General features: G+C 49.3%; 2 protein-coding genes across 2 annotated transcripts in view; one reads left to right on the top strand and one right to left on the bottom strand.

Moving 5' to 3' along the window:
• The window catches only part of LOC135817619 (protein scribble homolog), a 31912-nt gene extending 24788 nt beyond the window's left edge, over positions 1-7124 (top strand). Inside the window, exons 19-23 of the mRNA XM_065330843.1 lie at positions 187-303; positions 4191-4255; positions 4808-4989; positions 5592-5649; positions 6705-7124. Coding sequence (XP_065186915.1) covers positions 187-303; positions 4191-4255; positions 4808-4989; positions 5592-5649; positions 6705-6801 — 519 coding nt within the window. The 3' untranslated portion in view covers positions 6802-7124. The remainder of the gene's footprint in view (positions 1-186; positions 304-4190; positions 4256-4807; positions 4990-5591; positions 5650-6704) is intronic.
• Positions 7125-7282: 158 nt separating this feature from the next.
• LOC135817620 (uncharacterized) overlaps positions 7283-15000 on the bottom strand; it is a 20002-nt gene continuing 12284 nt past the window's right edge. The window contains exons 8-13 of the mRNA XM_065330844.1: positions 14967-15000; positions 13188-13324; positions 11252-11394; positions 9433-9661; positions 8455-8703; positions 7283-7911 (exon numbers count right to left, since the gene is read on the bottom strand). The exon at positions 14967-15000 is cut by the window's right edge and continues 164 nt beyond it. Of these exons, the coding sequence (XP_065186916.1) occupies positions 7551-7911; positions 8455-8703; positions 9433-9661; positions 11252-11394; positions 13188-13324; positions 14967-15000 (1153 nt within the window). The 3' untranslated portion in view covers positions 7283-7550. The remainder of the gene's footprint in view (positions 7912-8454; positions 8704-9432; positions 9662-11251; positions 11395-13187; positions 13325-14966) is intronic.

Genomic DNA, 15000 nt, shown 5'->3' on the forward strand with positions numbered 1-15000 from the left:
CTTTCTTTCTTCCCAATGCACTGTGACCTCTGCCATCCCCCTCCCCCCCCCCTCCTCCCCCTCCTCCCCCTACTGTGGTTTAGTTTCGTTCTAAACAAACATGTGACTGTATCAACAATGTAACATATAACATATTACGGTATACAGAGAAACTGATTACGCTGTTTCTCTTTTTTTTAATGGCAGGGAGCAACTGAGGAGCTACAGAAGAGAGTGGTCATACTCGATTGCCAACTAAGGAAGATGGAACAAGGGTCCCACACTCGTGATGAAGCGGTGCAGAGATTGCTTGGATTTGCAGAGGTAGGTAGTCTTAAAAGTTGCATTGCCAGGATCATGAATACTATGAATAATTATGGTTGTGTACCTTGGGTCAAAATCATTCAGTTCATGTGCCGGTCCCCTATCTTGTGCAGTGCTCGACCTTGATCTTGTGCCGTGCTCGACCCTGATCTTGTGCCGTGCTCGACCATGATCTTGTGCCGTGCTCAACCCTGATCTTGTACCATGCTGGACCCTGATCTTGTGCATTGCTCGACAATGATCTTGTGCCATGCTCGACCCTGATCTTGTGCCGTGCTCGACCCTGATCTTGTGCCGTGGTCGACCCTGATCTTGTGTTGGGCTGGACCCTGATCTTGTGTTGTGCTGGACCTGATCTTGTGCCTTGCTCAACCCTGATCTTGTGCCTTGCTCGACCCTGATTTTGTGCCTTGCTCGACCTTGATCTTGTGCCTTGCTCGACCCTGATCTTGTGCCTTGCCCGACCCTGATATTGTGCCTTTCCCGACCCTGATATTGTGCCTTCCCGACCCTGATCTTGTACCGTGCTCGACCCTGATCTTGTGCCGTGCTCGACCCTGATCTTGTGCCGTGCTCGACCCTGATCTTGTGCCGTGCTCGACCCTGATCTTGTGCCTTGCTCGGCCCTGATCTTGTGCTTTTCCCGACCCTGATCACGTACTTTGCTCGACCCTGATCTTGTGCCTTGCCCGATCCTGATCTTGTGCCTTGCCCGACCCTGATCTTGTGCCATGCTCGACCCTGATCTTGTGCCATGCTCGACCCTGATCTTGTGCCGTGCTCGACCCTGATCTTATGCCGTGCTCGACCCTAATCTTGTACCATGCTCGACCCTGATCTTGTGCCGTGCTCGACCCTGATCTTGTGGCGTGCTGGACCCTGATCTTGTGCCGTGCTGGACCCTGATCTTGTGCCGTGCTGGACCCTGATCTTGTGCCGTGCTGGACCCTGATCTTGTGCCGTGCTGGACCCTGATCTTGTGCCGTGCTGGACCCTGATCTTGTGCCGTGCTCGACCATGATCTTGTGCCGTGCTCGACCATGATCTTGTGCCGTGCTCGACCCTGATCTTGTGCCGTGCTCGACCCTGATCTTGTGCCGTGCTCGACCCTGATCTTGTGCCGTGCTCGACCCTGATCTTGTGCCGTGCTCGACCCTGATCTTGTGCCGTGCTCGACCCTGATCTTGTGCCGTGCTCGACCCTGATCTTGTGCCGTGCTCGACCCTGAGCTTGTGCCTTGCACGACCCTGATCTTGTGCCGTGCTCGACCCTGATCTTGTGCCGTGTTCGACCCTGATCTTGTGCCGGGCTCGACCCTGATCTTGTACCGTGCCCGACCCTGATCTTGTGCCTTGCTCGACCCTGATCTTGTGCCTTGCTCGACCCTGATCTTGTGCCTTGCTCGACCCTGATCTTGTGCCTTGCTCGACCCTGATCTTGTGCCTTGCTCGACCCCGATCTTGTGCCGTGCTCGACCCCGATCTTGTGCCGTGCTCGACCCCGATCTTGTGCCGTGCTCGACCCCGATCTTGTGCCGTGCTCGACCCCGATCTTCTGCCGTGCTCGACCCCGATCTTCTGCCGTGCTCGACTCCGATCTTCTGCCTTGCCCGACCTTGATCTTGTGCCGTGCTCGACCCTGATCTTGTGCCGTGCCCGACCCTGATCTTGTGCCGTGCCCGACCCTGATCTTGTGCCGTGCTCGACCCTGATGTTGTGCCGTGCTCGATCCTGATGTTGTGCCGTGTTCGATCCTTGTCTTGTGCCGTGTTCGACTCCAATCTTGTGCCGTGCTCGACCCTTATCTTGTGCTGTTCTCGACCCTGATCTTGTGCCGTGCTTGACCCTGACCTTGTGCCGTGCTTGACCCTGATCTTGTGCCGCGCTCGACCCTGATCTTGTGCCTTGCCCGACCCTGATCTTGTGCCTTGCTCGACCTTGACCGTATGCTGATCTTGTGCCTTGCTCGACCCTGATGTTGTGCCTTGCTCGACCGTGATGTTGCGGCATGCTCGACCCTGATCTTTTGTTGTGCTCGACCCTGATCTTGTGCCATGCTCGACCCTGATCTTGTGCCGTGTTCGACCCTGATCCTGTGCCGTGCTCGACCCTGATCTTGTGCCATCCTCGACCCTGATCTTGTGCTGTGCTCGACCCTGTCTTTTGCTGTGCTCGATCCTGATCTTGTGCCGAGCTCGATCCTGATCTTGTGCCGTGCTCGACCCTGATCTTGTGCCATGCTCGACCCTGATCTTGTGCCGTTTTCGACCCTGATCTTGTGCCTTGCATGACCCTGATCTTGTACCGTGCTCGACCCTGATCTTGTGCCTTGCTCGGCCCTGATCTTGTGCTTTTCCCGACCCTGATCACGTACTTTGCTCGACCCTGATCTTGTGCCTTGCTCGACCCTGATCTTGTGCCTTGCTTGGCACTGATTTTGTGCCGTGTTCAACCCTGATCTTGTGCCATGCTCGACCCGGATTTTGTGTTGTGCTGGACCCTGATCTTGTTCGTGCTCAACCCTGATCTTGTGCCGTGCTCGACCCTGATCTTGTGCCGTACTCGACCCTGGTCTTGTGCCGTGCTCGACCCTGATCTTGTGCCGTGTTGTACCCTGATCTTGTACCGTGCTCGAGCCTAATTCTGTGCCGTACTCGATCCTGATCTTGTGCCTTGCTCGACCCTGATCTCGTGCCGTGCTCGACCCTGATCTTGTGCCGTACTCGACCCTGATCTTGTGCCGTGCTCGATCCTGATCTTGTGCCGAGCTCGACCCTGATCTTGTGCCGTGCTCGACCCTGATCTTGTACCGTGGTCGACCCTGATCTTGTACCGTGCTCGACCCTGATCTTGTGCCGTGCTCGACCCTGATCTTGTGCCGTGCTCGACCCTGATCTTGTGCCGTGCTCGACCCTGATCTTGTGCCGTGCTCGACCCTGATCTTGTGCCGTACTCGACCCTGATCTTGTGCCGTGCTCGACCCTGATCTTGTGCCGTGCTCGACCCTTATCTTGTACCGTGCTCGAGCCTGATTCTGTGCCGTACTTGACCCTGATCTTGTGCCTTGCTCGACCCTGGTCTTGTGCTGTGCTCAATCCTGATCTTGTGCTGTGCTCGACCCTGATCTTGTGCTGTGCTCGACCCTTATCTTGTGTTTTTCTCGACCCTGATCTTGTGCCGTGCTCGACCCTGATCTTGTGCCGTGCTCGAGCCTGATCTTGTGACATGCTCGACCCTGATCTTGTTCCTTGCCCGGCCCTGATCTTGTGCTGTGCTCGACTCTGATGTTGTGCCGTATTCGGCCCTGATCTTGTGCCGTGTTCGACTTTGATCTTGTGCCTTGCTCGACCCTGATCTTGTGCCGTACTCGACCCTGATCTTGTGCCGTGCTCGACCCTGATCTTGTGCCGTGGTCGACCCTGATCTTGTGTTGGGCTGGACCCTGATCTTGTGTTGTGCTGGACCTGATCTTGTGCCTTGCTCGACCCTGATCTTGTGCCTTGCTCGACCCTGATTTTGTGCCTTGCTCGACCTTGATCTTGTGCCTTGCTCGACCCTGATCTTGTGCCTTGCCCGACCCTGATCTTGTGCCTTGCCCAACCCTGATATTGTGCCTTTCCCGACCCTGATCTTGTACCGTGCTCGACCCTGATCTTGTGCCGTGCTCGACCCTGATCTTGTGCCGTGCTCGACCCTGATCTTGTGCCTTGCTCGGCCCTGATCTTGTGCTTTTCCCGACCCTGATCACGTACTTTGCTTGACCCTGATCTTGTTCCGTGCCCCACAATGACGATGTGCATTAGTTGACATTGATCTTTGTCGTTCACAAGTCTAACTGCAGCATCTCAAATCGGAATTGTTCATGTTTCTGATCTGATGTTGCTGCAGAGAGTTCATGAGACACTTTCAGCTGCCGAAAATGAACCAACAATCGACACCACCAAAAAAAGCCGGTAAAGATTTAATGATAGCTTGCATAGACCTCGGTCCCACCGGTAGGACCTACCGGTGGGACCATCATACACAGACATGCTGCATGGCCTCTGTTCTAACATTGACCTAAAACTTGACCCTAAACTGTTGCTCAGGGGCTAATGAAGGAGTCCACAAATTTTAGACGTGATCGCACGAGGCATAGTACGAAATTCCATGTGGTTTGCATCACGGGTGGTCTGTTTGTTTGTGCTTTGGTCTTGGTTTGCATCACGGGTGGTCTGTTTGTGTGTGCATTGGTTTTGGTTTGCATCACGGGTGGTCTGTTTGTGTGTGCATTGGTTTTGGGCCAGTGCTGCGAAATGGCATCTTCTCTTCCAATTTCCGTCCCATATACTTCTTCACTGTCCTTGAAAGGTAGTTCCTGTATTTACATTGCTATTGCTAATACTTGAGGTGAGTGGGAATACAGTCAAGTCAGTGTACCGGGCCCTTTTGGTGCATGTGTCTGATACACATCGGACACATCCTACATGTGTTTTCTCGTGTGTTTCTCTTCTACTCTGGTTTAGATCCCTGATCCCGTTCAAAGGAAGTTCTGTTGTGAATAACAGGAACAGTCCTGGCAAATCCAAGCAGCCACCTGCTTACCTGGCCAAACACTCTTCACAGCACAATCAGCAACTCTATGCATCACTTTCTGAAGAGGCCAAGAAGACTGTCAGTGCTGTACGCATACTACTGGAGGATGAGCGTGAGTTCCCTGCCTGTCCCGGTGTACATACTATATCACCCTTTAAAACACTGGAACTGCGAGACCTAATTCCACCGCCCACCCACCCACACACACACCCCAGGATGAACTCCATGATCCAGTCTTAGAGCATGTGTGGCCATCCTTCACTAGTTATCAATGTGACTGCATGCTACTATCACAGGCGCGTGCCCCGTATGGGTTCCTGGGTGCCCGGAACCCCCTTTTTTTTTCGCTCAAAATGCAGGATTTTGCTTCATTTTTTGAAAATTTTCCCGGAGGCGTCGCAACCCCCCCCCCCCCCCCCTTTGAAGGGTACCGGCGCACGCGCCTGTGATACATGTTGTAACAGTATACACCACCAAGAATACTGTGCTGCAGGCATCCGATGCAGGCCAGTAGTTAAGACATGGGTCTTACACTAGCACTGTAGTAGGTGTAGTGGCTGATTGTCTAGTGCACTGCACACACATGGATGCATTGAAGGGTGACTGTGATAGAAGCCGAGCTCCTCAGTGAGCCCAAGCGACCAGGCACAATGCACTCTGGTTGTATGAAGAACATAATCTCTTTTATGTTGACTGCTTGCCCACACTATCTAGCACTTCCATTTGGCTGGGAGGAAGCCTATACACCGGATGGACAACGCTACTACATGAAGTAAGGTCCCAAGTAATGTGTTCCTCTCCCATAGTGATAGCTTGATATACATGCGGCTGAGTAGCCATCCGGATTGAACTGTCGCTATGGCATCACGTTTAAATAATTATGATACTGGACCGACTAGATGTTGAACAACTTTCATCACTATTGCAGGAGTTCTACGCAGAGGCGGGCCAAGGGGAACGAATTAACCTTTTGCGCCCTGGTAAATCCGCATACTCTCGACAGCTACAGATCTCCTCTCTCTCTGAATATCGCAACTAAACACCCAGCAGGAGGAACAGAATTGCCTTCAAACCTGTTCAGAGCTGCCCTATTACACATGAGCGAGATGCTGTACCCACCTCCACAAATTTCATCGTTTCTCAAGTTTTACTCAATGTAGAACGATGGTTCAAAGTCCTGCAGATACATGAAGCTCAATCGATTCATTTGGTCTCTACTTCGCATGCACCGTGCAGGGAAAGTCCCCTTTTGAAGCACGGTGATGCACTTCGAAGTGCTCTGTGCACAAATTTTCGAAACAATTTCAAGCGTGTCCGCGTTTCGTTCTTCGATACTCGGGGATTCCGCGTCGCACTATATCAAACGACATACGACCACTGGAAAGCTTACTCTCTCACCTTCCCATGAGCCATCATTCGCAACGATCGGATAAAGGACAAAGAAGGGTTTTAACCCTTTGCGGGAATAGGATAGATTTTGAGTGACAGTACTTTCGACATTTGGCCATTGTCCAGTCACTGCACTGCTTTCTAGAAAGGGTATGCGAGACGAATCCCCTTCCATGCAAGATCTGCTATCGAACAGAATCATGTTGGCATTTGCAGACAGTGCAGTCAGGGTATGGCCAGACATTGTGTATTGCCAGACATTGTGTATGGACAGACATTGTGTATGGACAGACTCGGTATATGGACAGTTTAATGTGAAACCTGGACAGTCAAAACCAAGTGTGGCGGAGTATGCAGTGTTTTCTTCGCCTCTTTCTTCACTCCTGCTATTGTTGTCCCTCCTTTTTCTGCTGCTGCCCATTACTGTGTATTCTACAGCCACCAAACACAGGTTACCAGTTGGCTTCATCCTCGCTCTCACATCAACCATAGCAATGTTTTACCACCTCCGGACTCGTCATCGGGCAGGACCTAGTCCCTTCACACCTTGTCGGCACTCTAGAATTGATCACAATTTATGCTGTGATTTATTGCGGGATGGCAATGTTTTAGAATACAGTTTTTTGCAATTTTCCTTGAAATTTTTTTAAGTACACGAACTACCCTCATAATTTTCTTCATGCAACTTGCCATGCATCACCATTGTAATCCTGACTGGAAAAATGAGTATTTTCTGCCCCTCCTCCCTCCCCACCAACATTATTGGTCGCTTATCGTGACCATCAATTCCGAGCTTGTCATGTTATTGTTAGAATGATGTACGTGGCATATCTGATAAATGATAGTAATATGCGATGAGTAGTCTTTGCATTGCTGGTAGCAATACAAGTGATGTGATTATATTTGCAGAAATATTGGTAGCAGTCAAGGAGAGTAGTGTACTTGTAAGTAAGTAATATGTGGGGTGTACTGTATGCGGAATATTGATATTATCTTCTGTCAAGCTATAGATAATGTATATAGATAGGAGCTGATCAATTAGCTTGCTCTCTTGTTGCTGTGTACACTCAACAAACCCGGCAATCACTAGTTCCATGCAACAGCTATTATCAGTGGACAAAAACTGTATACTCAATCTCCGTACAAAAACTGTATAAATATACCAGCTAAATGTTTTATTATCAAGGTGTGGTGGTGTCACAGTGGTGTGTGTGTGTTGGTGGTTCTCTAGCAGTTGTAATGTGCAATCCACAGGATGCACGATGCTGCTGGTTCAGCCATTTTCTATTCTGCACTGAGAGAAATCCGGGGGCCCACCACACAGCGTACCTGGACGTTGTCAGGCACTGACGGTAGATTGGAAATCTTTATGTCAAACCTACCCTGACCGAAGGCTTCGGGCAAGCAGACGACACGCAGAACTCCACGATGTAGGAATGTGAATGTGCCAAGCAGTCCCTCAGCAGCACCAATAGCATTGGAACCAGCACTTGGCTGACGACCACCCAAGGGAAATTGCTGCGGACATTTCAGCAGGTTCTGCATAATAGAGCGGGTGACTAGCTGGAAGCTGATCTTCTGGTTGTAGATCTGTCTCTGTAGCAATGATGATCGCTCTGTCACTTCTTCAACATACTTGACTAGTCTAGGGAGTTGCACAAACGCAGTGCACGCGCACAAATGCACACAAACACACAATGCATGTAGGAATTTTATCTGATACAGACCAAAGTTTTCTTGGAATCAATTTTCTTCGTAAAATGGAGGAATCTACGGGTCAAACCTGTCATGTCCACAACAGTTCTTGACCTCAAAACTCGGAGAAACAGCCGGGTTCAAAGCAATCCTTGACATCCGAAGTTAAATGCAAAAAGATGTGGCCGTCCTTCCTTAGTTTCCCCAAAGCGTAAGAAAATGGATACACGTGTACATGTACAGGACTGTACTGTGTTTTACAACAACCATGCTCTTCATATTTCCATACAGAACTACAGACATACAGACCTACAGACCTACAGGCTACCCAGTCAAGCATGTAGAGATGAGACTCGAGACTCATTACACTAGCTTTGGAGGGACTCGGGTGCTCAGTACACTATGTAGACGCAGGATCCAGTACAACGTCGGGTAGAGACACAGGACTCATGACGAGAATTGATAGAGATAAGACTTCGAGATCCAAACTTACCTTTTGCACAGTACAGCAACATAATGACAGTAGACAGTAGTGGCAACTGGAGGTAGACTTTCACCACTAGCAACACTGGACTCAGTGGACTCTGGTGATGTAGATGTAATGCTTGCGTACAGTGACTCAAAGTTGCACTCCAGCAAGATATCAAACTCAAGTTTCCTGGAGAGCGTTTCCAAGGACTTCTCAAGGCGTGCAGATGCATCCATGATGTCATGGCAAACTGCAGCAGGTAGCTTCTTAGATCTGTAGCATCAGACAAAGGACAAGCAGGAAACAGAAAATACAAGTTCAGAGAAGACTATTCTGCGCCGCCCACAATAGGTCAATACGGTGCGGTGCAACTGAAGTTCAGTACATGAAATGCTTTGTGAATTGCCGTTGTTCAGTGAATACGCGTGACTAGATACGTTGCAGTCAGCAGAGCAGAGCGGCATGATCACAGCCAGTATACTTGCACTATCACATCGCCATCTCACTTTATGTGCACATGCCAACTCACCAATTTCCAACAATAAAATGAAAGAGTTGGACGTACCAACGTCAAGAATTCGGGAGTCTATGCACCCCGTGAGAATGTACATGCCACTTTGTTTCAAGTGACTCGAACCTAGCCAAATCTGAAGAGCGGTGGGCATAATACTTTACCGAGTAAGTTAAAGAACTTGAAGTCAGCCATGTGAATGTGTGGTCGTCTTCTCTGTGTATGTACTACTCCAAAAGTACCATGATAAGTTCCCCTATAACCCAACATACCCCTATAACCCCTATAACCCCTATAACCCCTATAACCCCTATAACCCCTATAACCCCTATAACCCAACATACAGCAGGTGTAGGAGTCAGTGGTAGCGGCTTAGGGGCGATAATCATAAGTAGGTTGGTTGCTTGCAACACTTTGCGAGCAGTCACCCTTCATGGCTACTTCATACAGTGGGTGGACATCCTTTTCAGCAATCGCGACAAGACACTTACGTCGCATAGCTTGACACATAGTTGTTCAATCGAGAACATTCATCCTTGGGTCGACGTGCCTCAAACACATCAAGTGATGGGTTGAACTGCTCCTTGCTAAATATTTGCAGTGGTACCAATAGGTAGAGTACACCATCTCTGCAGACAACTTGTCCACCTTCATCACTACTCTCAGTCTCCGGTGACTGGTCTCCTCGGCCTCCATTGCATTGTTCAAGTGATACGCTATCTACACATGAAAATCAATATGCATGCATGGACAAACGTTCACATGAACGCATACATACACAAACACACACTCATACATACGCACACACACACATACGCACACACACACACATTCGTACACACACGTCCCCACACACACGTGTACACACACGTCCCCACACACACGTGTACACACACGTACGCACACGCACACGCACACGCACACACACACACACACACACACACACACACACACACAATACATCACATCAGTCACAAGAAAACATCGCCGCAGTACCAGTGTGGCTTATCTCTACAATGTCAACTGTAGTGAAGTCAACTGTAGTGAAGTATGAGACTTTGGAAAGGGCTACCAGCAGTACAGTATGTAAATTATATATGCTATAAGAGAGGGAAATGGCTACCAGCAGTACAGTATTATGCTATAAGAGAGGCAAATGGCTACCAGCAGTATCTACACTATACAGTCAGACCTCGCTTATCCGGTCCTCTTTTATCCAGATCCGTCGCCATCCGGAAGAAAATCGTTGGTTACCGATTTACAGCATATGTCATGCATACATACAGTATGTGTGTTCGATTATCCGGTTCCCTCGCCTATCCGGATCTTTTTTGTGGAAAACGGCTGTGTGCGGTTAAGCTACGGGTCTGATGCTGTACATCCTATAAGGGAGAGCGATAAGACTGCAGAGAAATTGTGTTGCAAACAGACATGGAATACAAGTGGGTATCCCCTCTGCCCCAGAATATTTTATTGGCTTCAATATACACTTGAATTATTGACCCGGATGGAGAGCCAGGGATTAATATAGGGGAAAGAAAAGGACCAAGGAATTACAAGATATGACATTGCCCGTAAAAGAGGCTGTTCGTACAGTAACAAGATATGTCATTATGTCCACTAACACCACCAGTTACTTGACAATCAGCTCATGCCTCTCCCATGTTATTACTATTACAGGTGGAATCCTGATAATTCGAACCTCAAAATGCCAGGAAAAAACTTCTAAATATCCGGACATTCTAATTATCCAAACATGAACCCACAACACAATATGTATGTCAAAATGCTCTCATGGTCATGCAGAGTTGCACTATGGACCTTAGACACAGATTTCATGGATACTGAACTGACCAGCACAGCCTGCTCATGCAAACTGAACTGATCAGTACAGTGTACAGTGAACTTCGAATTACACTTTGCTAACTTCGAATTATCAGCACAAATCCCACACATTTTCTATGTAAGTGGAATCCGTGGGACTTCTAATTAACCGGACATGTCCGGTTCGAGGTTCGAACTATCAAAAAAAATTATGTGGGAATCGCATCCAAGACGTGTTAGAGCTGACTGGCAGTTAGTTGTAGAACGCGGATACCGTTGGTCATAGTTGTGCAATGTTATTGCAATAAGCTGATCGTCAAGTAACTGGTGGTGTTAGTGGACGGTTATAGCATAACTTGTAGTTCCTTGGTCCTTTTCTTTCCTATACTTTAGAATGACAAATGCAAAGTCACATTCCGACTTTGCATACACATAACACCGGCTCAGTATTAGAAAGAGAGCACCAAGCAATGCCAGGAAGCTAACCTTTGTGTGAAGCTAAAGGTACAAGGTAAGCCCAGTTCTTGACAAGCTGCTCCTCATCATCCACAATCAGCACAATACGGCGACTGTGTACATTCCGCACAAGATCGTCACGACAACTCCTGTCTTCGCAGTAGTCCACAATTCTACAGTATGCCATAGGCAAGAGAGAGCAGGAACGGAGCAGAAAGCAGTATACAGCCATACTGTCAGAAAGGTACACCAGTAAAGTTTGCATGGCACACAGCTATAGAACTACATGTTACACATTCCCTATGTCTAGTCTCCACACATACTAGTACCAAGAGTACATGAAAACCAGAGTGTGCAGCTTGGGGCATTTTCTACTATGGGTGTCTGTCACGGCGGAATTCCGTGATTACATCATATTTGGCGCAGATTTGAGGCGGGAAATGGCGTAGTGCGTACAACTGAGCTGCAGTTGTGCAGACCTGCTTGAATCCTGCTTGTACGCACTACATCACTAAAATGATGTAATCACGGAATTCCGCCGTGACAGCAACCCATCCGAGCTGCACACTCTTGTTTTCATGTACTCTTGCTAGTACAGGTCTACCCTTGTTAGTATGACATCGGTCATCACAAGACAAAACATCATTAGTAGACAACGATCAAAATCTCCTGACGCCTGAAACATGTACATGTACATTCACATCCGGATAGTAGATGATACTCGTTATAAGACAAAAAAATATGCCCTCCCCCCCCCCCCCCTTTGGTTATCTACAAACAAGGGTAGACCTGTAGTCGATGTTCACCAAGCTGTATTGTATTTTCTGGAGTGTTGGCCGCACCTTAAAATGCTGAAAAAACCCTCAAAAAATGTCCCTGCAGCTTAGACTGCAAATGCTGAGTGTGAATCGACCACTGCAATGCAGTGCTCACTGCATACTGGTTGTAAGTTATCATGCAACAGCTTTTCATGCACTGCTACCCATCATAGCACAAGTGGGACACTTCCACGTGTTGTCAGTTCTGTGTGAAGGGCATACTAGGATGCCTTTGCCAGAGCATCAGTCGTGCTTATCAACTTTTGAACCACCGGTAACATCAGGCATGCACTGGTACCTAATATATTGATTTGGTCTGATATTGGTTGCAGTGGAATGTTAAAAAGAGGGGGGGGGGGAGGGGTGCGGCTTAGACCCCAGTGGGCCTAACACAGTGGAGAATATGGCACTTGGAAACCTTAGCCTAGCACCGGTTCAGGGTCAGCAGGTCAGACTAAGTCCGGGCCAGGGGCAGGTCAGACTAAGTCCAGGGGCAGGTCGGACTAAGTCCAGGGTCAGGTCAGACTAAGTCCGGGCCAGGGGCAGGTCAAACTAAGTCCAGGGGCAGGTCGGACTAAGTCCAGGGGCAGGTCGGACTAAGTCCAGGGGCAGGTCAGACTAAGTCCAGGGGCAGGTCAGACTAAGTCCAGGGGCAGGTCAGACTAAGTCCAGGGGCAGGTCAGACTAAGTCCAGGGGCAGGTCAGACTAAGTCCAGGGGCAGGTCAGACTAAGTCCAGGGTCAGTTCGGACTAAGTCCAGGGTCAGTTCGGAATAAATCCAGGGGAAGGTCGGACTAAGTCCAGGGGAAGGTCGGACTATTCCAGGGGCAGGTCGGACTGAGTCCAAGCCACAACCAGGAATGACCACCCTTGTGTACTCAAGTTCAATGACCAGCTTGTCAATAATAACAGACAGAGCAAGAGAGACAAAAGAGACAGAGCAAGAGAGACAAAAGTAGCAGTAAGCTCAGTTACTGGGAACCACTACCCGTTGAATGTCACCAAACACACAACTGCAACAGCAGTATCAACAGCAACAGCCAGCAGCAGCAGACTGAAAATACTTGTCACTGTTGACAGTGACTACTTATCACTTACATTGCACTTATCGCCATCAAATAGTCATTGTAGACTAACGTATCACTTACATTGCACTTATCGCCATCAAGTAGTCGTTGTAGACTATACTTGCAAGTCGGCTGATCAGTGACTGGTCAACAATTTTTGCCAGGCTGGCGAATTCACATTCAAAAGTGAACGGCACCTTTGTAGCATCGGACATCACCTGTATACGTTGAGACAAGCCGGCACAGGGAATGAGAATGGCAGGCATGCATTCTGGTCAAGTTCACTGTCTAAGAGAACTTGTTGTACGTAGTCAGCAAATCACACGAGATGATTACATAACGTGTAACGATCCACTCAAGGCATTCAGCATGCATGCATGTGTGTGTGTGTGTGTGTGTACGTGTGTGTGTGTGTGCCTGCGTGCGTGTGTGTGTGTGTGTGTGCGTGCGTGCATGTGTGTGTGTGCGTGCGTGCGTGCGTGCGTGTGTGTGGGTGTGTTTGTGTGTGCATGTGTGTGTGTGTGTGTTTATGGGTGGGTGGAGGATTCCGCAGGGTATTCGTACTAGGCGCTATTTGTGTAACTACATGTACATTTTTAAGCCATGTCAAAGGGCTGCCCATCTGTAAGTACAGAGGGGGGGGGGGGGGGAGGGGGAATAAAGATGAGTGCTACTTGCCACTGCATCTGCTCATTGGACAGGAGATGATTGTCCCAAATTTGACCACCCAGGTACAACCAAGAGTACATAAACCAAAGTGTGCAACTCGGGATGGTTCCTGTGAAAGCGTAATTCGTGCAGTATGTCATTTCTGACGGCATGGTAAGCCACAGGTACGATGAAAAGTTGCGTAACCAGTCGCGGTGGTGCAGGTCACTGAGTTTGTCCTGATTTCGGTTTTTTGATACGGATAGCCTGGTGACTTTACTTGTCGGTGGATGTACGCAGCGCACACAGTCACACAAAACACCGAAATCCTGAAACAGTCCAAACTGGACGTCTAAATCAAGCAAACTTGGCTGATTTCCGGGCTATGGAACATGAAAATTTCAGCTGTACGCAAGTCGCGGCTTGGCTGACCTCATCAGGGTGACGTAGTGCACGAACTGCGCTGTTTCAGATCTGATATGCACAGTTGCACACTCTGGTTTATGTACTCTTGGTACAACAGGATAGTGTTGGGCATCGCTAGTGTTGTGCACTGCTAGCGTTGTGCATCGCTAGTGCTGGGCATCGCTGGTGTTGTGCATCGCTGGTGTTGTGCATCACTAGTGTTGTGCATCGCTAGTGTTGGGCATCGCTGGTGTTGGGCATCGCTGGTGTTGGGCATCGCTGGTGTTGGGCATCGCTGGTGTTGGGCATCGCTAGTGTTGGGCATCGCTAGTGTTGGGCATCGCTAGTGTTGGGCATCGCTAGTGTTGGGCATCGCTAGTGTTGGGCATCGCTAGTGTTGGGCATCGCTAGTGTTGGGCATCGCTAGTGTTGGGCATCGCTAGTGTTGGACATCGCTAGTGTTGTGCATCGCTAGTGTTGTGCATCGCTAGTGGTGTGCATCGCTAGTGGTGTGCATCGCTAGTGTTGTGCATCGCTAGTGTTGTGCATCGCGAGTGTTGGGCATCGCTAGTGTTGGGCATCGCTAGTGTTGGGCATCGCTAGTGTTGGGCATCGCTAGTGTTGGGCATCGCTAGTGTTGTGCATCGCTAATGTTGTGCATCGCTAGTGTTGTGCATCGCTAGTGGTGTGCATTGCTAGTGTTGTGCATCGCGAGTGTTGGGCATCGCTAATGTTGGGCATCGCTAGTGTTGTGCATCGCGAGTGTTGGGCATCGCTAGTGTTGGGCATCGCTAGTGTTGCACCCACCTGTAGAGCTACTTGGAGTAGCTGTGTGCCTTTG

Source organism: Sycon ciliatum, chromosome 5, assembly GCF_964019385.1.
Source record: "Sycon ciliatum chromosome 5, ocSycCili1.1, whole genome shotgun sequence".
Taxonomy (NCBI): Eukaryota; Metazoa; Porifera; class Calcarea; order Leucosolenida; family Sycettidae; genus Sycon; species Sycon ciliatum.